This window comes from Dromiciops gliroides, chromosome 5 (assembly GCF_019393635.1).
Source record: "Dromiciops gliroides isolate mDroGli1 chromosome 5, mDroGli1.pri, whole genome shotgun sequence".
Classification (NCBI taxonomy): domain Eukaryota; kingdom Metazoa; phylum Chordata; class Mammalia; order Microbiotheria; family Microbiotheriidae; genus Dromiciops; species Dromiciops gliroides.
In genome coordinates, this window is record NC_057865.1 from 2,413 (window position 1) to 23,481 (window position 21,069).

Here is a 21,069-nt window from a genome sequence, read left to right on the forward strand (position 1 = left end):
TTGTTTGTTTTTTAGTGAGGCAATGAGGGTTAAGTGAATTGCCCAGGGTCACACAGCTGGTAAGTGTCAAGTGTCTAAGGTCAGATTTGAACTCAGGTCCTCCTGAATCCAGAGCTGGTGCTTTATCCACTGCACCACCTAGCTGCCCCTACTAAATTTGGCTTTGGTCCAGACATCTGATGGTGACAAGTGTTATTTATGTCATAACTGCCTCAACTCTGTATTGAATATGGGTATAAGTATCCTAAAAGGGAGGACTGTAATATGCTGTATGTGTCAAGTTTAAATTTGTTCTATATGAGTTATATTTTGAAGAACTTTTATTGTTTAATTTGAATGTTTTAACAATGCTAAGATTAGTAAAAATCCAGAAATTCAACAGCTAAAGAAGTAAAAGTATCTAGAGACAATCAGAATCCAGATTCCCTGATGTCATCTTAATACTCAATGTAGATAAGATTTCAAGGACTTTAAATGAACATTTTTGTTTTTTCCTTCTGTTACTATATACACCATCTATAATATATATATTTTCTGCAGAGGCCTTCCCTCTGTAATCATTGTCAAAGCATGAGTCCATAAGGGACTGCCCCTCTGGACATAGATTCTGATAGGTTACCCTTGGATGGGCTGTCATGCTCATTGGGGAAGGGGCAGCTTTGGTTCAGCGCACAGCCCTTGCAGAGATTAGCTTTTCTTCCCCTGCATCTCCTTAAGGGCTCTCAAGGCACCTGTTCACTTCTTTCTGGATGTCAAGCATTACAAGGCAGAGGCTCAGACCTAGGAGAGTATTCAGGGCGGGTGGGTACGTGGGTATCTGCGCCAGGATGGTGTACAGGCATGGAATAGGTTGAGATTGTTTTGGCCCCAAGACCTCTAATCATTTACTTGACCGGATAAAACTGCATGGCGGTGGCAGAGCACAGGCCACACCCTGGCCCACCCACTGCCCACCTCTGCAAGAGTGCCAGCTATCCTGAGGGAAACTTCGGAGGGAACCAGCTACTAGATAGTTCGATTTGTCTTTCGCCCCTATACCCAGGTCGGATGACCGATTTGCACGTCAGGACCGCTACGGACCTCCACCAGAGTTCCCTCTGGCTTCGCCCTACCCGGGCATAATTCACCATCTTTCAGGTCCTAACACGCATGCTCATGCGCCACCTCCCCAGCGGAGTGGGGAAACTGAGGCCAAGAGGATTGAGACACTTCACATGGGCTGCAGCCATAGGAAAGATGTGAAGCCAGATGAGAACCCAGGAAGATGAATCTTCCTGACACCAGGCCCCAGCATTTTCTATCCAATGCCACCATCCAGTGGCCACAGCAGAGTATTACAGAGGGCTGTATATGTGTGTGTGTGTGTGTGTGTGTGTGTGTGTGTGTGTGTCTGCTTGTGGGGGATAGAGAGACAGACACACGGACACAGGACTCGGGACATGGACACGGACACGGATACAGACACAATACATGGGCCATGGGCCACAGACACAGATACAGGACATGGGACACGGACACAGGACACACACACACATACAAACACAAAAAAACACACCCCTCCTGAAAGTGATCCCTAAATGGTTTTAGGCTGAAAGGAGTCATCCTGTTTGTAATTTCTTTCTTTTTAAAATTACATTAAATTATTTTATTTTTTCATGAATAGAATTTTCTTTTCCAAAATACATAGAAATACAAATTTTGTATTTGTATTTTTTATTTTTAAGGAAACTGAGGCCAAGAGGATTGAGAAAGTTCTCATGGGCTGCAGCCATAGGAAAGATCTGAAGCCAGATGGGAACCCAAGAAGATGAATCTTCCTGACTTCAGGCGCCAGCATTTTCTATACAATGCCACTATCCCAAGGCCCAGGCAGAGTATTACAGAGTTGTGTGTGTGTGTGTGTGTGTGTGTGTTTGTGAGTATGTGTGTGTGAGAGAGAGACAGAGACAGAGAGAGAGACAGGGACACTCACTCACACACACACACACACACAGAATGAAGGTAGATCAAGAATTGGGAAGGCATACAAGTAAAAACCACCTCAAAAAACAAGTTAAAAATCCCCGGGGTAGCTAGGTGGTGCAGTGGATAGAGGGAGTCCAGGGCCCTGGAGTCAGGAGGACCTGAGTTCAAATCCAGCCTCAGACACTTAACATTTACTAGCTGTGTGACCCTGGGCAAGTCACTTAACCCCAAGTGCCTCACCCAAAAAAAAATCCTCAATGAAACACCAAAACAAAAATCCTAAAAATCAGAAGAGAGATCAATAAAAATCCAAGGGAAACCAAACGCAGCCACTGCTGAGCTAAGGAATAAGAGTGGTAGGAGGTGGTTTTAGCTCGTGGGAGGGGGAGAAAATTGATATAGAAAAAAATCTTTTCGTGACATTGGAGGCTAAAATAAAACACCACCCAAAGAGATTGGCAGAAGAAGGGGGAAAAAAATAAGGAAAGAAGAGAAAAAAGAAAAATGCATCGGTCAGATCTGTGAATACGGGAAGAGTGGATGCCCAAACCAGGTGAAGAAAGGCTCACAGGAGGTGAAATAGATGATTTTGATTCCATGAGATGGGACTCTCTGAATCAGGTTCTCCTTCATATGGTCTTGCTCTCTTTTTTTTTTTTTTCAGTGCAACGAGCATTTATTTTATTTTTTCCAGTTACATGTAAGGGTAGTTTTCAACATTCATTTTCATAAGATTTAGAGTTCTAAATTTTTTTCCCTCCCTCCCTCTCCTCCCCCCCTCCACAACACATCAACCAGGTTATATATGTACAATCCACAAGTGCTCTTTTTATCAGTTCTTTCAATGGGGGTGCGTAGTAATCTTTATCATTACTCCCTTGGGACTGTCTTGGATCATTGTATTCCTGAGGGTAGTTAAGTCATTCACAATTCCTCCTGGAATTGTTGTCACTATGCACAATGTCCTCCCAGTTCTGCTCATTTCACTAGACATCAGTTCATATGAGTCTTTCCAGGTTTTTCTGGAATCATCCTGATTGTAGTGGAATGGTATTGTGCTATAGGAAATGACAGTCAGTTACCCCAGCTTTTTTTTTTTTTGTCATTCCTCAATGTTAAGGGCTAAAATTCTAGCTATTCTGTCTAAAATATCTAATAAGTGGTCGCCAATAAATTATAAGCTTTAGCAAGAGTAAGGCTTTTAAGCATTTATTAAAGAGAATAAGAATCTGGTAAAGAGAAGAAAAGGCCTAGATTCCTATCTATTAAAGGGAGAGCGCATTTCTAGCTCTGCTCTCCACTAGAGTCCCCAAGAAAAGAGAGCCAGACAGAGCAAGAGAACGAGCCCAGCTCCCCTTTCCTCCTCCCACCAGCAAACATCACTTCCTGACGCCAAAGAAAAGACCCATGGTCTTGCCCTCAGAGAGGTTCGCCTCATGGCGCAGCTTTTCTACAGTAAGTCTCCAGCAGGTGGTGTCATTCCAATCATTACATCAATTGATGGACATTCCCTTGATTCCCAATTCTTAGCCACCACAAAGAGTTGCTATGTTGGGTTTTTTGTTCAATTTTCCCCCCTTTTCTCTTTTTCATGATTACAATTGTTAACTGTTTCCCTTCCATCCTATTCCCTTCCCCATGATATTTACTATATTATCTATCTTCTTTCACCCTATCCCTCTTCAAAAGGGATTTGCTTTTGTCTGCCCCCTCCCCCAATCTGCCTTCCCTTCTTTTGCCCCTCTCTCTTTGTCCCCTTCCCCTCCTATTTTCCTGCAGGGTTAGAGAGATTACTCCACCGAATTGAGTGGGTATGTTATTCCCTCCTTGAGCCAACTCTGATGAAATTAAGGTCTTTGAGCCTATTTTGGTGAGTATAAAATTCATTTCCTGCCCTACTCCATAAGCCCTTTCCTGTTCTTGACAAGCTGCCAAAAAGAAAGAATTCAAGTACTGTGAAGCCCCAGTCAGGATAGCACAAGATCTAGGAGCTTCTACATTAAAGGACCAGAGGGCATGGAATATGATATTCCAGAGGGCAAAGGAATTGGGATTACAACCAAGAATCAAGTATCCAGTGAAACTGATCATAATCTTTCAGAGGAAAAAATGGGGCTTCAGTGAAAAAGAGGACTTTCAGATATTCATGATGAAAAGACCTAAACTGAAAGGCAAATTTGACTTTCAAATACAAGACCCTAGAGAACCATAAAAAATTGGAGTTGGGGGACACACCTGGGGTCATGCAGTGGGTGACTGTCTTGTGTCTGAGGCTGGGTTTTGGCTGGGATCCCCCTGGGTCCAGGGGGAATGCTTTGTCCGCTTTTTCACCTAGCTGCTCCATGATGACATCTTTAGGGTAAAATTGAGGGGTCATTGCTCTCTTTAAAGGGTAGGACCTCATTTCAGGAAAATGGGTTCACTGGGGAGGGAGACTTGTGTGATGTTTAAAATCTAAATTGTGGTCGCCTTAAATCAGAAGCTTCAGCACCAGTCTTTAGACATTAAACATTTATTAAAGCATAGAGGTATTCACAAGGAGTTAAGAAAAAGAAGTCCTACCTAGCCTAGAGTTCCAGGCTGGTTGGGTTCTTCCTGAAGTCCTCCTCCTCGAGCCTGCTTTAATCAGGAACTCTCTAGCAAGCTGTTTGTGGAAGCTTTTTATAGATCTGGAAAAGAGGCGGTCCTTACACACTGCTTCAAGGTGATTGGTTGGCTTCATCCAAATCCATTGGCTTTGAAGGTGTTCTCAAGTTGAGTTCACAGTCTAGTTTCTGAGAACAATACCTTCTTAAGGGATAGCCAGGTGTGATTACAATCCAATTAACTTGAAGTAGGCTTAATCATCAGTCAATCACTCTCACTTGATTCAATCAGTATAGATTAATCTCCAGGTGGGTCTTTGAGTATCTGCTAAATCCCATTATTTCATCACATTTGCATAGTGCAAAGAACAGTGGCCTGGAGTCAGGGGGTTGTAGCCCTTCCACTAACTAGCTGGGAGACCTTAGACAAGTCATTTACCCTCACACATTGGAAGATGGAGGGGGGATGGGGGGGGCCTCACTTACCTCCTCTGTAGACTGAGGAGGTTGGACTCAGTGGGCCCTAATTTCTTCCCAGCTCTAGCATTGTAAGCAAACCCCATTCTCTTGGTCAGCAATACCCAAAGAGCAGAGGGTGCCATCTAATGGCCTGACTTGTCGATTTCTGGAAAAGCCCCTAAGCCCCCCAAAAAACAAACATGCCCAACTTGTCGAATCTTGACTTGCCTGACTACCCGCTACCTGACCTTGAGGGGCATACTTCACATTAGTGGACGTAACACGTGCACCCCAAGCTCTTCTTTGATCGGTCAAAATCGTTTGAAAAATCAGCACCCTGCAGCCCTTCGCATGGTCAGTCTTGGACCTGGGGGGTGAATTCAGGCAGGTCCCTTTAAAATACCTAAGGCTCAGTTACTTGAATGAAGCCCTGCAGCTGAAAAAAAAAAAAAGCCACTGAAGGTCCAGTCAGTCTGACTTCTTTCCCCTTCTTACTGAATGGAGTCCACTTGGCTCCACCATCTTCCCCACCCTTATTTTCCCAGTGTTTCCTCCTAGTTTTAGGCCGAAAGGGCAGGCCTTGCTGGAGAGTAAGATCAGAAGGAAGAGTATGGTGCCCACCTTGACCTCACCAAAGCCCTTCCACATGCTTGCCAGCCTATGGAAGACTGCCAGGTGGCCTTCTCCATGGCACTGCTCCTTGGCCCATCAGGGGGACTCATGGCAGGGGTGCCTACCTGAAGGCCACTTTTCCATCAGGGCTGAAAGGCTGCACACACTGCTCAGCTTCCTGAATCTCCCCTGTGCACTTGGGACCCCAGGCCAGGAATCTTTCCCCAGGGCCACAGAATTCTGGGCCTGCTGCTTGATTCTGGGCCCGCTGCTCGATCCTGTGTCTCTGCTTGTTCACCGGTGCTTCAGCCCCCCTTGGACAAAGGAAGAAGGGGTGAGAGGAGCCCGGGTTTTTCAAATAATAGATTACTATATTCATTTACTACCATGTCTCCTGTGCCTAACCTATTCCATAGATCCAGCACTCTATTTCTTGGCCACTACCAAATAGTTCTGATGACTGCTGCTTTATAGTATAACTTCATATTTGGTACAGCTAGCCCACCGTCCTGTGCATTTTTTTCATTAGTTCCGTTAATGTTCTTGACCTTTTGTTCTTCCAGATTAATTTTGTCATTTTTTTTTCTAGCTCTATAAAATAATTTTTAGGTAGTGTGACTGGTATGGCAATGAATAAGTAAATTAATTTAGGTAGAATTGTCATTTTTATTATATTAGCTCAGTTTCTCCATGAGCAATTCATATTTTCCCAATTATTTAGATCTGATTTTTTGTGAAAAATGTTTTATAATTGTGTTCAGTTCCTGGGTTTATCTTAGCAGGTAGATTCCCAAGTATTTTATATTATCTACAATTTCTCTTTCTTTCTCTCTCTCTTTCTTTTTCTTTTCTTTCACTGGGCAATGGGGGTTAAGTGACTTGCCCAGGGTCACACAGCTAGCAAGTATCAAGTGTCTGAGGCCAGATTTGAACTCAGGTACTCCTGAATCCAGGGTCAGTGCTTTAGCCACTGCACTACCTAGCTGCCCCTACAGTTACTTTAAATGGAATTTCTTTTTATATCTCTTGCTGCTGAGCTTTGTTGGTCATGTATAGAAATAATGATTTATGTGGATTTATTTTATATCCTGCAACTTTGCTGTTTTTTGTTGTTTCAAGTAGTTTTTTTTAGTTCTCTAGGATTTTCTAAGTATAACATCATATCTTCTGCAAAGAGTGATAGTTTCATTTCCTCCTTGCCTATTCTGATTCCCTTTTCTTCCCTTATTACTCAAGTTAACATTTCGAGTACAATATTAAATAGTAGACATGTTAATAGACATAACTGTCTCACTCCTGATCTTATTGGGAATGCTACTAACTCATTCCAATGTGATAAAATAATGGGATTTAGCAGATACTCAAAGGCACAGCTGGAGATTAATCTAAAATGATTTAATCAAGTAAGAGTGATTGACTGCTGATTAGCCTACTTCAAGTTAACTAGATTGTAATCACACCTGGCTAGCACTTAATCCAGTGAACCAATGGATTTGGATGACACCAACTAATCAGCTTGAAGCAGTGTGTAAGGATTGCCTCTGTTCCAGACCTAGAAAAAGCTTCCACAATCAGTTTGCTAGAGTTTGTGATTGAAGCAGGTTCATGGTGGACTTGAGGAAGAACTGGACCAGGCTGGAACTCTAGGAGAGGTAGGCTTTTCTTATCTTTCTGAACTCCATGTGAATACCTATATGGTTTAATAAATGTTTAATGCCCAAAGACCGGTGCTGAAGCTTCTGATTTAAGGCGACCACAATTTAGATTTTAAACATCACACCCATTACATATAATGTTTGCTGAGGGTTTTACGTAAATACTTTTATTATTTTAAGAAAACCTCCTCATTCCTATGTTCTCTAGTATTTTTAATAGGAATGAGTGCTGTATTTTGTCAAAAGCTTTCTCTGCATCTATTAAGATAATCATAAGATTTGGGTTAGTTTTGTTATTGATGTGGTTGATTATGTTGATAGTTCTCCTAATGTTGAACCAGTCCAGCATTCCTGGTATAAATCCCACCTGGTCATAGTGTATTATCCTGGTGATGAATTGATGTAATCTCCTTGCTAATATTTTATTTAAGATTTTTGCATGGATATTCGTTAGGGAAATTGTTCTATAATTTTACTTTCAAGTATTTTTAATAAGAGTAAACTTTATCAAAACCCTGTTCTGAATCCATTGACACAATTATGATTTTTAAATATTTTATTATTGATGTAATCAATCATGTTAAGTTTTCCTTATGTTAAACATAGTATCATTTTGTTTTTTGGGGTTTTTTTGGTAAGGCAATTGGGGTTAAGTGACTTGCCCAGGGTCACACAGCTAGTCAGTGTTAAGTGTCTGAGGTCGGATTTGAACTCAGGTAGTCCTGAATCCAGGGCTGGTGCTTTATCCACTGTGCCACCTAGCTGCCCCTCATAGTACCATTTTTATTCTAATATTTCTTCTGTTGGAATTGAAAAATAATTTCTAGAGAAGGATAAAATTATTTTTTGTTGTTGTCATTCAGACGCATCTGACTCTTTGTGACCCCATGCAGCACAACACCTTCTCTCCTGCACTCCCTGTCCAAGTCTGTCTGAACTCATGCTCATTGCTTCCATGACACTCTCCATCCCATACTCCACTGTGTCTTTCTCCTTTTGCCTTCAATCTTTCCCAACATCAAGGTCTTTATGTATGTCAGCTTCAACTTTAGTATTTGTCCTTCCAATGAATTAATGTAAATATTAACTGACTTGATCTCTTTGCAGTCCAATGGTCCAAAATTCTTCTCTAGCACCACCATTCAAAAGCATTGCTTCTACAGGGCTTAGCTTTCCTTATATTCCAACTTACAGAGCCATACATTGCTACTGGAAAAAAGATATATAGCTTTGACTATACAAATCTTTTTCAGTGAGGTGATGTCTCTGCTTTTTAGTCTGCTGTCCAGGTTTGCCATAGCTTTCTTTCAAAGGACCAAGTGTCTTTTAATGTTATGGCTGCAGTCACCATCTGCAGTGATCTTCGAGCCTACAAATATAAAGTCTGACACTGCTTCCATTTCTTCTGCCTCTACTTGTCAGGAAGTGATGGGAAGTTGCCAAAATCTTAGGGTTGTGTGTTTTTTTTAATGTTGATCTTCAAGTCAACTTTTATATTCTCCGTTTCATCATCATCAAGAGGCTCCTTAATTCCTCTTCACTTCTGCCATCAAAGTGGTGTTGTCTCCATATCTGAGATTGTTATTTCTCCCAGCAACCTTAATTCTAGTTTTTGATTCATCCAACCTGGCATTTCACATGATATACTCTGCATATAAGTTAAATAAATAAATATTGTGACAATACACAGTTTCGTCATATTCCTTTTACAATCTGAAAACAGAAATCAATCAGTTGTTCCATGTTTGGTTCTGTTGTTCCTTGACCTGCATACGGCTCCACAGGAGGCAGTAAGATGATCTGTAACTCCCATTTCTAGGAGGTCTTACCATATTTTGTTGAAATGCACACATTCAAAGGCCTTTAGTGCAGCCAATGAAGCAGTAGATGTTTTTCTGGAACTCTCTTGCTTTCTCCACAATCTAGTAATTGTTCGCAATTTGGTCTCCAGTTCCTCTACCTCTGCAAAAACCAGCTTAAGAATTCTTCTGGTAATTCTTGGTTCACATATTACTGAAACCTAGCTTGTAAAATCTTAAGAATAATTTTGGTAGCATGTGAAATGAGTGCAATTGTTGGGTGATCTGAACATTCCTTTATGTTGCCCTTCTTTAGGATTGAGACACCAACTGATCTTTTCCAATCTAGTGGCCACTTTTGAGTTTTCCAAGTTTGCTGGCATATTGAGCGCTGTACTTTTTCTGTGATAATTTTAATATTTTATTTTCCAATTACATGTGAAAACAATTTTATCATTTTTTTTTTATTTTGAGTTACAAATTCTCCCTTCCCCTCTTCCTTTTGCCCTGGGTTTGTAATATGAAACTGTTGATATGCAATACAAGAGGGACACAACCTTTTAAAGATTTTCAAAGTTCCATAGAAAAGTTTTTATTTTCTGTAGTCTTTTTTCTTTTGACTGATCAGGCCAAACAAAAAGGTCACTTTGGATTTACCAAGACACAAAATCACCTCCTCTAGGAGTCCCTGAAGGTCTCTTTGACTGTGACAATCAGCCAAGATGTACCTTATATGAAATTTTATTTTTTAGATTCCCCCTTCGAGGCTGGAGGAGAAGTAAACATGGGAGGCCATTTAGATAGAAATCACAGGGCCTCCTACCTGCCTACTAGTGGCTGCTTTTTTTTTTTCCACGATGGTTCTGCTCTACCTCAAGGCCTTCATGGGAATCCCTTCATCAGCACCATGATTGATGAGGCACAAAAATCAGGAGGTAGAAACCAGCTCAGGTTAATGAGGTTTCTTGATTTTCATATGCATATTGCCTGAATGTAGGTTGATACACACATGTAGGTGGCCTGTGGGAGACCACAAAATTCCTCTAAATAACCCCAATTTTTATACTCTTGGTCAAATAATGCTGATGTCTTCCCTTCACCAAACATTGTTCCCCAGTTGACAAATCCTTTTCCTCATTCTGAAAACATTCTATTTCTGAGAACATCCAGATGGGTTCTTTCACATAATCCTGCAGCTCAAGACCCTGTTGCCTCCTTTTTTATGTTTTGCCAACTGTAAGGTTGGTATGCATTATTTGCCTTTATTTCACCATTCTGTTACAGACAAAAAATGTAACCTTCGCCAGCAACCTCAATGTTCCAGATAAAAAAAAAAAAGCATGACTCCAATGAACTCATTCATAAGGTTTCTTTCCAGTATGAATCATCTGATGAGAAGATAAGAGATGATCTCTGGCTGAAGGCCTTCTCACACCAAGTCCATAGATGGCTTGTACCCAGAGTACACTTTCTGCTGTGTAAGAAGCTCTTTACTCCATTTCAAGGCCCTTCCTCATTCATGTCACTTATAAGATTCCTATCCCCTATGAATTCTCTGATGAGAAACGAGGGCTGACTTTAAATTGAAGGCTTTACCACAGTGATTACATTCATAAGGTTTCTCCCCAGTGTGGTTTTTCTGATGTGTAACAAGATAGGACTTCCATATGAAAGTCTTTCCACACTGATTACATTCATAAGGTTTCTCTCCAGTGTGGATTTTCTTATGTACAGCAAGAGCATATCTAGTTCTGAATGTCTTTTCACATTGATTACATTCAAAAGGTTGCTCTCCAGTATGAATTTTCTGATGTTCATCAAGTTGAAACCTCCCCATGAAAGTCTTTCTACACTGATTACATTGAAAAGGTTTCTCTCCAGTGTGGATATTCTGATGTACAGCGAGAGTGTATTTTTTTCTGAATGTCTTTCCACATTGATTACATTCAAAAGGTTTCTCTCCAGTGTGGATTCTCTGATGGTCAACAAGACAGGACCTATGTGTGAAAGTCTTTTCACAGTGATTACATTCATAAGGTTTCTCTCCAGTGTGGATTCTCTGGTGTGCAGCAAGAGGGTACTTGGTTCTGAATGTCTTTCCACACTGATTACATTCATAAGGTTTCTCTCCAGTGTGGATTCTTTGATGGTTAACAAGATAAGACCTACATGTGAAAGTTTTTCCACACTGATTACATTCATAAGGTTTCTCTCCAGTGTGGATTCTCTGATGGTCAGTAAGACAGGACCTCCATGAGAAAGTCTTTCCACACTGATTACATTCATAAGGTTTTTCCCCAGTGTGGATTCTCTGATGGTCAGCAAGATAGGACCTCCATGAGAAAGTCTTTCCACACTGATTACATTCATAAGGTTTTTCCCCAGTGTGGATTCTCTGATGGTCAGCGAGATAGGATCTGTATCTAAAAATCTTTCCACACTGATTGCATTCAAAAGGATTCTCCCCACTGTGGATTCTCTGATGTTCAGCACAGATTTCTCTCCAAGCAAAGTCAGAGGGCTCATTGTTCATGCATCTTTGCTGGTGAGTTTCTTCCACAGAAAGGCTTATCCCTGCAGGAGTCTCTTTTATTTCAAGTCTGAGCTCTCCTAAAGGAAAAAAATATACATAAAATCACATATACACACATATAAAATTATATCCCCTTTCCTTTACTAGCACAATATAAACTGATTTAAATTCTGTTTCCCCCAGGCAATGGTAAGTCTTCATACTTAAATGGGTAGAATCAATCATTTGAAAATATCATAGCACATGTGAAGGCTTTTATTTACTTCATAGTATTTTTTCTTTCACAACTCAGGCCATAAGTTCAGAATGGTTCAGTGTCTTGACTCAAATACGAGCAGTTGAGACTAGAATTCAAACTTTGTGAACGAGCATGCTCTGTCCATAGTACTAGATAATTTGTCTCCACTTTAAAACTTGCCTGTTCACTTTCACTGTCTGCACTTTCAATCTTCATAAATATGCCATTTGGTTCACACAAAGTAAACATTCCTATTCATAATCTAACTTATCTGTAAGCATAATGTAATTTCCCTGGTGATCAATTTCAATTTTATTTTTTCTGCTGTACCTGAAATTACATAATGAATGCCAGCACTGTTGTTTTCCTTTATTTACCTGAGGTATGAGAGATTCTGGTTCATTACTTTTTTGGGGATAGCTATTACTTATAGATTTTTTTTTTCAGGGCAATGGGGGTTAAGTGACTTGCCCAGAGTCACACAGCTAGTAAGTGTTAAGTGTCTGAAGCCGGATTTGAACTCAGGTACTCCTGAATCCAAGGCCAGTGTCTTATCCACTGCGCCACCTAGCTGTCCCCTACTTATAGATTTTAAATAATTTATCTCATTTTTTAAAAATAATAAACATTTTTACCTAAAGTTTTGAGTTCCAAATTTTATCCCTCTTTCCTTCCCTCCCCTTCCCCCCTCACCAAGACTGTAAGCAATCAAATACGGATTATACATGTGCAATTATGTAAAACATTATCATATTAGTCATTTTGTATAAGAAAACTTGAAGAAAAGAAAAAAATGAAAGTGAAAAATAGCTTGCTTCAGTCTCTGTTCATTCAATATCAGTTCTTTCTCTGGAGGTGGATGTTATGCTTCATCATTAGTCCTTTGAGATTGTCTTGAATCATTGTATTGCTGAGAACAGTTGTCATTCACAGTTCTTCATCAAACAATATTGCTGTCTCTGTGCACAATGTTCTCTTGGTTCTGCTCTCTTCACCAGACATCAGTTCATACAAGTCTTTCCTGCCCTTTCTAAAATCATCCTGCTAGTCATTTCTTATTCCATCACCATCATATATCACAACTTGTTTACCCATTCTCCAATTGATGGGCATTCCCTCACTTTCCAATTCTTAACCTCCTCAAAAAGAGCTGCTATAAATATTTTTATACAAATAAGTATTCTCTTTTAGGGGGTCTTTGGGATATAAACCTAGCAGCTGTATTTCTGGATTAAAGGGTATGCACAGTTCTATATCCCTTTGGGCATAGTTCCAAATTGCTCTCTAAAGTGATTAGATCTTTTTACAACCCCACCAACAGTGGATTAGCATTCCAGTTTTCCCACATCTCTTCCAACATCCAATATTTTCCTTTTTCATTATACTTACTATTCTGATAGGTGTGAGATGATACCTCAGAGTTGAATGAACACATCTTTTATAAAATGTCTGGTGTTTCCCATGTCTGAAAATGTTTCATATATGAATTTGAATCCATCATCAGTTTATAAGAAAGTATATAGGATGCTTCACTTTTAGTCCTCTTGCACCGCATCATTTTTAGTAGTTCACAAAGTTCTACAGTGGTCCAAGGGGTTTGCACCAAAAATTTGTAAATGGAACCTCAAGCAGTAAATAATGACTCAATTTTGTTATAACGATATTTTTCATCTGGGACAACAAACATTCACATTTCAACCATAAAAGGATTCTTTCTGCAATAATTCCAAACTATCATGATCAAGCATAGAATACTTTTGATGACCATGCAATAATTATACATCATACTCTGCCTGCTTCAGACCAAGTGCAATATATTCTTGCAGTTTCTCAACTTGACATCAAATTGTTTCCAAACTTCCAGAAAGGTTGGTTGGTTATTCATTTGCAAATTGTCTCAGACGTACACAGACCCTCACTGGCTGGCTGTCAATACACCTCAGTAGTCTTCCTGACTTGCGGCCCAGAATTCTATTGTTATTTTAAAAATCTAACTGTGATGACTAAAAATCTAATGTGTGGTTGCCTTAAATTAGACCCATAGCACCAATCTTTGGGCATTAAGAATTTAATAAAGTATGTTAGAAGTTAGCAAAAGAGAGAGGAAGAACATGTGGAGTTCAAAAAAAAGCCTAGCTACCCTGGCAACTCCACTGGGACTTCCAACCGAAAGAAGGATCCCCTGTTCTCCTAGAGCGGAAGCTCCCTACAGGACCACAAGAGGGGCAGTCCCCAAGCACAGCTCCAAGCTTATTGGCTGGTGGAATTGATTGACATGACTTACAGGTGGTTACTAGATGTAACTTCTGGATATCAGGCAGCTTCCAGATGCTAGTTACATGTTTTCTTCTCGGGGTGGCGCTACCCTGGTTTTCAACAATGTCTTTCTCAGCAGGGGGTGGCACCCTGATTCTGACACTATCCAATGGACCACCAGCTATGCTTTGACTTTTAAATAGAATACTGTGAAAAGGTTCACGCATACATGGGGTAGAAAACAAGACAATTGGACAAGCTCTCTTGCTGAGGAATGGAAATGCATTTTTTGTTTTTAGCTTCCTAACCAGTCAATAAACTGAATTGCTGGTTACTATATGAAAGATTTTTTTCCTATTGGTTCATGAAAAGTAGTATATTAAATGATAAATAGACCTGGAGGTCAATTGCACATATTACTTTGTGGTTTGTAACAATGGTTGTCTTTAGAGCCACCTTTGTAAGGACAGAATTTCTCCAGGGTTAGTTTGTTTTCTACTGCTGGCAAACCAGCAACTCTCTTATTGAGACTATATCTGAATGACTCATCTATGTGGCCAACCAATTCCTTTGAGAAACTGCCAGGGAGACAAACAGTGGAAGATAGGGTAAAACCAGAAAATTTTTCAGCATTGCAATGAGTGGCAATTTGTGGGGGTCCTTCAATTGTATATACCTAGCAATCATGGTTTTCAGAGCTTGATATCTCTGGTCTTGCTGGTTGGTCTGGCTGCCTCATCTCCCCCTAGTCCAGTCATTCTTCCATACCCCCTTGTCAAATTCATCTTCCTAAAACTCTCACCTGACCATGTCACCACCTACTCAACAACCTCTACTGGCTCCCCAGCAAAAGGATCAAATACAAACCCCTCTCTGGGGCTGCTGAAGCACTTCATCACCTACCCCTCTGCTCCTCTTCCAGGCTTCTTTCACCCTATTTCACCCATATATGCTATATATACTCCGGTGGTGAGGGCCTCCTATCTGTTCTGTGAACAGGACACACTCTACGTCCTGACACCATGGGTTTTCCTCCCTCTCCCTGTTGCCTAGAATGCTCACCCTGGCTCCCCTGAAGCCCTAGCTGGAGCCCCCCTTCCACACTCAGCCTTTCCCAGGCCTCCTTCACTTTAGGGCCTTCCCTCTGTTGACCAGCTCCAATTTATCTGTCCATAGGGGTCTTCTACATAGCTGTTGGTGTGTTGTTTGCCCCACCAGACTGTGAGTTCCATGGGAGATGGGGACAGCCCTTGCATCTCTTTATGCCCCCAGTGCTTAGGGCCAGGCATGTAGCAGGCCCTTCGGTGTTTGGTGACTTGAAGGTATAAGAGAGCTCACAATGAATAGCCTTAGCCTTTTTTAAGTTTTCAGGAGTTTCATGCCCCCAAATTACAAACAGTGACTTCTTATAGGATCATAGATTGATCCCTGGAAGGGAGTTGAAAGGCCATGGATTCCAACACTTTTACTTTACAGATGGGAAAACTGAGGCTGAGTTGGTCAAGGGGCTGGTCCAGGAAGCCCCTGCTAAAAATGTCTGACAAAGAATTCCAAGGCAGGTCTTCCTGCCCCCACATCTAGCCCTTGCTTCACCACAACACATTGAAGCTTCTTGTCATCACGAGTCTCCTACACCTGCTGTCACCTCACTCACCTGAACAGCAGCGCCTCAGGCCTTCTTGCTCCAGCATCCATGGTGCTTCCCTTTGCTCACAAGAAGAGATCACATCTTCTCTGGGAACAGGAAGCCCTGGGCAGGGAAAAGCAGCTGGGGATGAGCATGGAGAGAAGCTTGGGATTTACTTCTCTTTAGGAAAGTGGGGGTGGATACACAGCTGCTCCATTTTGAGAATCACTTCAATATATTCAGACAAAACAGGATGTGCCACGTTATCCTGTTGTACAACCTGTTCTTAGAATCAGCCAAACCCTCTGCCCCCATTCTCTCATGGTCCATTCTGGCAGAAACTCCTAACCCCCAAACCAGGTAAAAGTTAATACGGTGCCAGATCAGCCTTGAGCCGCAGCTACAGGGACCTTGATGAGTCAGCCTTTGCCCTGTTCTGCTACTCTGTTCCTCACTCCCTGAAACCTATGTAAATCTTGTGTGCTGTTCATTCAGGGAGTGTTTGCCTCTCCAGGTGAGAGTCTCCTGCTGCTAAACTCCAGAAACCCTAGCTGGTCCAAATTCTATTTCTCCTCCAGTCTCTTCTTCCTGCCAATGACAGGGGCATGCAAGCAAGGACCACAGGATGCTTCCCAGGATGCTTGAAGGATTGTTTCAATAGCATCTATTTTAGGGAGCTTTGGGAAGAGGCTGGGGGAAGATCATGGTCTTAGAGTATATATACTGAAGTATATATACACTGGAAAATATATATATATACCTTCTTCATAGAAGGATGGACTCACTGCAGAGTTCCCATTCTCTAGAAATTAGAGGCAGCTGATAGAGCAACAGTGGAGAGAGCCCTGGGACTGGAGACAGGAATGCTGGACTTTAAAGCTGGCCTCAGACAGTTCCTAGCTGTGTACCCCTTGGGAAGTCACTTAACCTGTTTGGTTCAATTTCCTCAACTGTCAAATGGGGATAATAATATTACCTAACTTGGAAGATTATTGTGAGGGTGAAATAACTTAATATTGGAAAGAAAGCACCTGGCAAAACAACTGGCAGGTAGCAGGTACATAGAAATGCTTCTTCCCTTCCCTTTCTTTCCTACCATCTCTGCTGGAATGTTAGGTTAGTAAGAAGCAAGATGAAGGACAAACCTGCTACACTGGCCACAACTAAGAACTGTGAGTGACCAATGTATGCTTGTTAAAGAGAAGAATATTCCAAAAACTAGACCCATTCCAAAAGGAAGGGGTTTCAAGGAAAAGCTGCCTGAGCAATTTTCAGAGATTTGGCAAACAAAATTTATGTCCAGGTAGAGAATAAATTAAGTAACCTCTGAGATTAGTTCCATGTCTGAAATGCTTCCAGACGGATTAGATTTTTGACCTGAAGCTACCTAGGATTGGTAAAAGATGGCTTCGATAGCAACAAAGGAAACCCTCAGGTTCCTATAACACAATGCAAAGACTCTCTATAGGAGAACCAGACAGTAGGAGGATCCTGTGCCTAGGATAGAGGAGATCAGCACTTTTTCCTTTCTAGTAATTGATAAATACTCCAAACCCTGCACAGGAAGGAATGAAGATATTCCCTTAGATTGCAGACTCAGTTACCAGGGGAAGTGTCCTTACCCAGGGAGAACAGGTTCCAGGCATTCTCCATCATGACCTCCTTGTACAACTCCTTCTGAGGATGGTCCAAGAGGCCCCACTCCTCCTGGGTGAAGTTCACACACACATCCTTGAATGTCACCAACTCCTAAATCAAAAGTCATAGGACAAAGAGCTGAAAGACACTTCAGAATTAAACAGTCCAATACTCATCAATGTACAGGAAGAAACTGAAGCACAGAGAAGGGATTTGCCCAAAGGTCATATCCTTTGTGAGTATCAGAATCAACCCTTGTAACCAGTCGGTTCCTGATGGAACTTTAAGGCATTTTATATCACGAGTTGGAATAATGCTGAGAAACATTTTACTATAAAATGTGTCTCCCTTGGAATCAAGGAGAACATTTGTGTACTATTTGTGAGGAAGGTAGACCTGTGCAGGAGAAAGAGAGGGTGATGTGAAATTTCTTCCTTATCAAGAACTGATAAAAGTGATAGACTCTAAAGAAAAGTTTGTGAGAAACTAGCAGGTACACTGCATTCTGGGAGAAAAATATTTAATCTGATCACTTAAAAGAGAACAAAGAAAGAAAAGATCTTCTCGAATGACTGAATCAGGAAGTCTTATCTGGTTAAAAGCAAGAACAAGATTCTAAAGATATTCATCAGAATCTGGACTGCTCTGAGTGGTATGAGATGGTTTCCAGCCAAGTGAAGGGGACTTAAGGTCAATCTGGATGTGATATGCTCTAAGCAAAACAGTTTATGCCTTTTCTTTATGGTTGTTTCCATTTGTCTATAGCATATATTTCTTAATTATAAAATTAATTATTTAGTAATAAGAGTAACTGTGACAGAGAAGGGCCAGCTAGGTGACATAGTCGATAGAGCACTGGGCTTGGAATCAAAAACATTCATCTTTATGAGTTCAATTGTGACCTCAGAAACTTATTAGCCGTGTGACCCTAGATGAGTCACTTAACCCTATTTGCCTCAGTTTTCTCATCTATTAAATGAGCTGAAGAAGCAAATAGAAAACTACTCTAGTATCTTGCCGAGAAAATCCCCAACTGGGGCAGCTAGGTGGCATGATGGACACAGCTTTTTTAAATAAAAGCAATATTTAATTAATTTGGGTTTTGTTTGAGCTAATTCATCAGGAAAATTTTGCCAGTTTCTTTGAGAAATAAATGATCTAAACACACACCTAGAACTAAATGTGCTTCTCTTCAAACAGTATTCTGAGGGCCTCTGGGCAAATTAGGGATGCTGCCTGGCAACCTAAAGGCATAAAAATCTACCCATGGGAAATCAGGGTCCTTCATATTGCACAGATTTCCCAGAATGGGACATTGCCACACCTTGCTCAGCTAACCAGATGAGCACCTACATGGAAGTGAGGGGAACCTTCTTTACTTAAGCTAAAGAACTCCAGTATCCTCACTGAATGTCCTTTTTATGCTAGACTTACATAAACCTCCTTTTACTTGTTAAATGGAATGCCTGATTTTTGCTTAACATCTAAACTGTGTATTGGCTTGAGGCGGTCAGTTCTATCCATTATACCCTGCTCAGGTCAACCCAGGACCTGCTCTAGTCTATATAACAACATCAACATTGCCAAGAAACTGTCTGAAGCACCTTGACACACTAACTGTACTCTCAATCCTTCCTCTTCTCCTTGTTATTCTTTTTTTTTTTTTTTAAAGTGAGGCAATTGGGGTTAAGTGACTTGCCCAGGGTCACACAGCTAGTAAGTCTTAAGTGTCTGAGGCCGAATTTGAACTCAGGTACTCCTGACTCCAGGGCCAGTGCTCTATCCACTGCACCACCTAGCTGACCCTCTCCTTGTTATTCTTATGGTCTCTATCTATAGTGCATGGCACTCTGCACAGAGTAGAACAAATTATACCACCAGGAATCCAAATTTGTATAGCATTGTAGCATGAGGTTAAGCTAGTCCTGGTGCCTAGGAACAACAGAGGCAGGGATGAGAATCCCTGTGGCCTCTTTTGAGCAGTAGAGATGCCTTCCATCATTCAATCTCTGTGCCTGGGTAGGTCTCAAAAACACAAGAGCAGGGAGATGGTCCCAGAGCTCTCTGTACTAGAAATTTGGGGCTTGTATAGCTAGGACCTTTCTAAAATGCTTATTGACTTAACCCAAGAACAGGTAAAAGAGAGGGATTCAGAGGGATTCAGAAAGGCTTGTGTGACCTGAGGCAGAAGGACACAAGCAGTACCAGCACCAAAAGACAAGAGTTGGGAAAGGGGCAGGGGGAGAGCCAAGATGGCAAAGAGAAGCCAGAAAGTTGCCTGAGCTCTCCCCAGTTTCCCGCAGAGATAACATTAAATCAAGCCTCTAAACAGATTCTAGAACTACAGATCCTACAAAAAGATGGACTAAAACAATCTTCCAGCTTAAGATAACTTAGAAGGACTTCAGGAAAGGTCTGTCTCACTTGGGTAAAAGGGGAGTACCACACAGCACAGAGGGTATCTGAGAAAGGCAGCAGGAGACTCTTAGCCACAGCACAGATCAACATCTGAGGCCACTCAGTCCTGGCTCAGAGGGCTAGTGGCATAGCAGGCCATTTGTGAGGCCTCCAGTCCCAACACAGAAGGTAAACTGACAGCCAGAATATCTCATACACAATAGGCATGACTAAACCAGGTCATACCTGTTCAGTGAGAAAGCTGCAAGTCCCTGAGGCCCCAGTGCAGAAATCCAGTGATGCCAGTGATCAGGCCCCTGGCCCCCACCACAAGAAGCTTGGGACAGTACTTCCTGTGCCCCAGGAAAAGAGTTCAACTTTAAAAGTTGCTAAATATAAAGAGAGAGAGAGAGTGAGAAAGGGGAAGCTAGGCGACGCAGTAAATAAAGCACTGGCCCTGGAGTCAGGAGAACCTGAGTTCAGATTCAGCCTCAGACAGTTGGGATGTACTAGCTATGTGACAATGGACAAATCACTTAATCCTCACTGCCTTGCCAAAAAAACAAACAAAAGCAAAACAAAACAAAAGTTGCGAAATAGGCTAAAATATGAGTAAGAAAAATAAAAGAACACTCATCATTGAAAGCTACTTTGGCAACAGGGAAGACCGAAACATAAACTTGAAAGAGGACAACAATGTGAAAAAGCCTACATGTAAAGCCTCAAAGGGGAAGATGAATTGGTCTGAAGACCAAAAAGCCTTCTTGGAAGAGCTCAAAAAGTATTTTTAAAATCAAATAAAGGGGCAGCTACGTGGCGCAGTGGATAGAGCACCGGCCCTGGATTCAGGAGGACATGAGTTAAGAAAAAACAAAAACCAAATAAGAGAGGTAAAAGAAAAAACAGGAAAGAAATGAAAGAAATGAGAGTTATGCAAAAGAATTATGAAAAAAGAGTCAACAGCTTAGAAAAGGAGAAACAAAAAGTGACTGAAGAAAACAATCTTTTTTTTCTTTCTTTCTTTTTTTTGGTGGGGCAATGAGAGTTAAGTGACTTGCCCAAGGTCACACAGCTAGTAAGTATCAAGTGTCTGAGGCCAGACTTGAACTCAGGTCCTCCTGAGATGTTTTATGCACTGTGCCACCTAGCTGCCCTAGAAAACAATTTTTTGGGGGGAGCTGGGCAATGAGGGTTAAGTGACTTGCCCAGAGTCAAACAGCTAGTAAGTGTCAAGTGTCTGAGGCTGGATTTGAACTCAGGTACTCCTGAATCCAGGGCCAGTGCTTTATCCATTGCTCCACCTAG

At 41.4% G+C, this 21,069-nt stretch overlaps 1 protein-coding gene across 1 annotated transcript in view; it reads right to left on the reverse strand.

The window, feature by feature from the left end:
• Window positions 1–8,047: 8,047 nt before the first annotated feature.
• LOC122730036 (zinc finger protein OZF-like) overlaps window positions 8,048–21,069 on the reverse strand; it is a 30,301-nt gene continuing 17,279 nt past the window's right edge. Inside the window, exons 3-5 of the mRNA XM_043969233.1 lie at window positions 17,352–17,478; window positions 15,757–15,852; window positions 8,048–11,685 (exon numbers count right to left, since the gene is read on the reverse strand). Of these exons, the coding sequence (XP_043825168.1) occupies window positions 10,613–11,685; window positions 15,757–15,852; window positions 17,352–17,478 (1,296 nt within the window). The 3' untranslated portion in view covers window positions 8,048–10,612. The remainder of the gene's footprint in view (window positions 11,686–15,756; window positions 15,853–17,351; window positions 17,479–21,069) is intronic.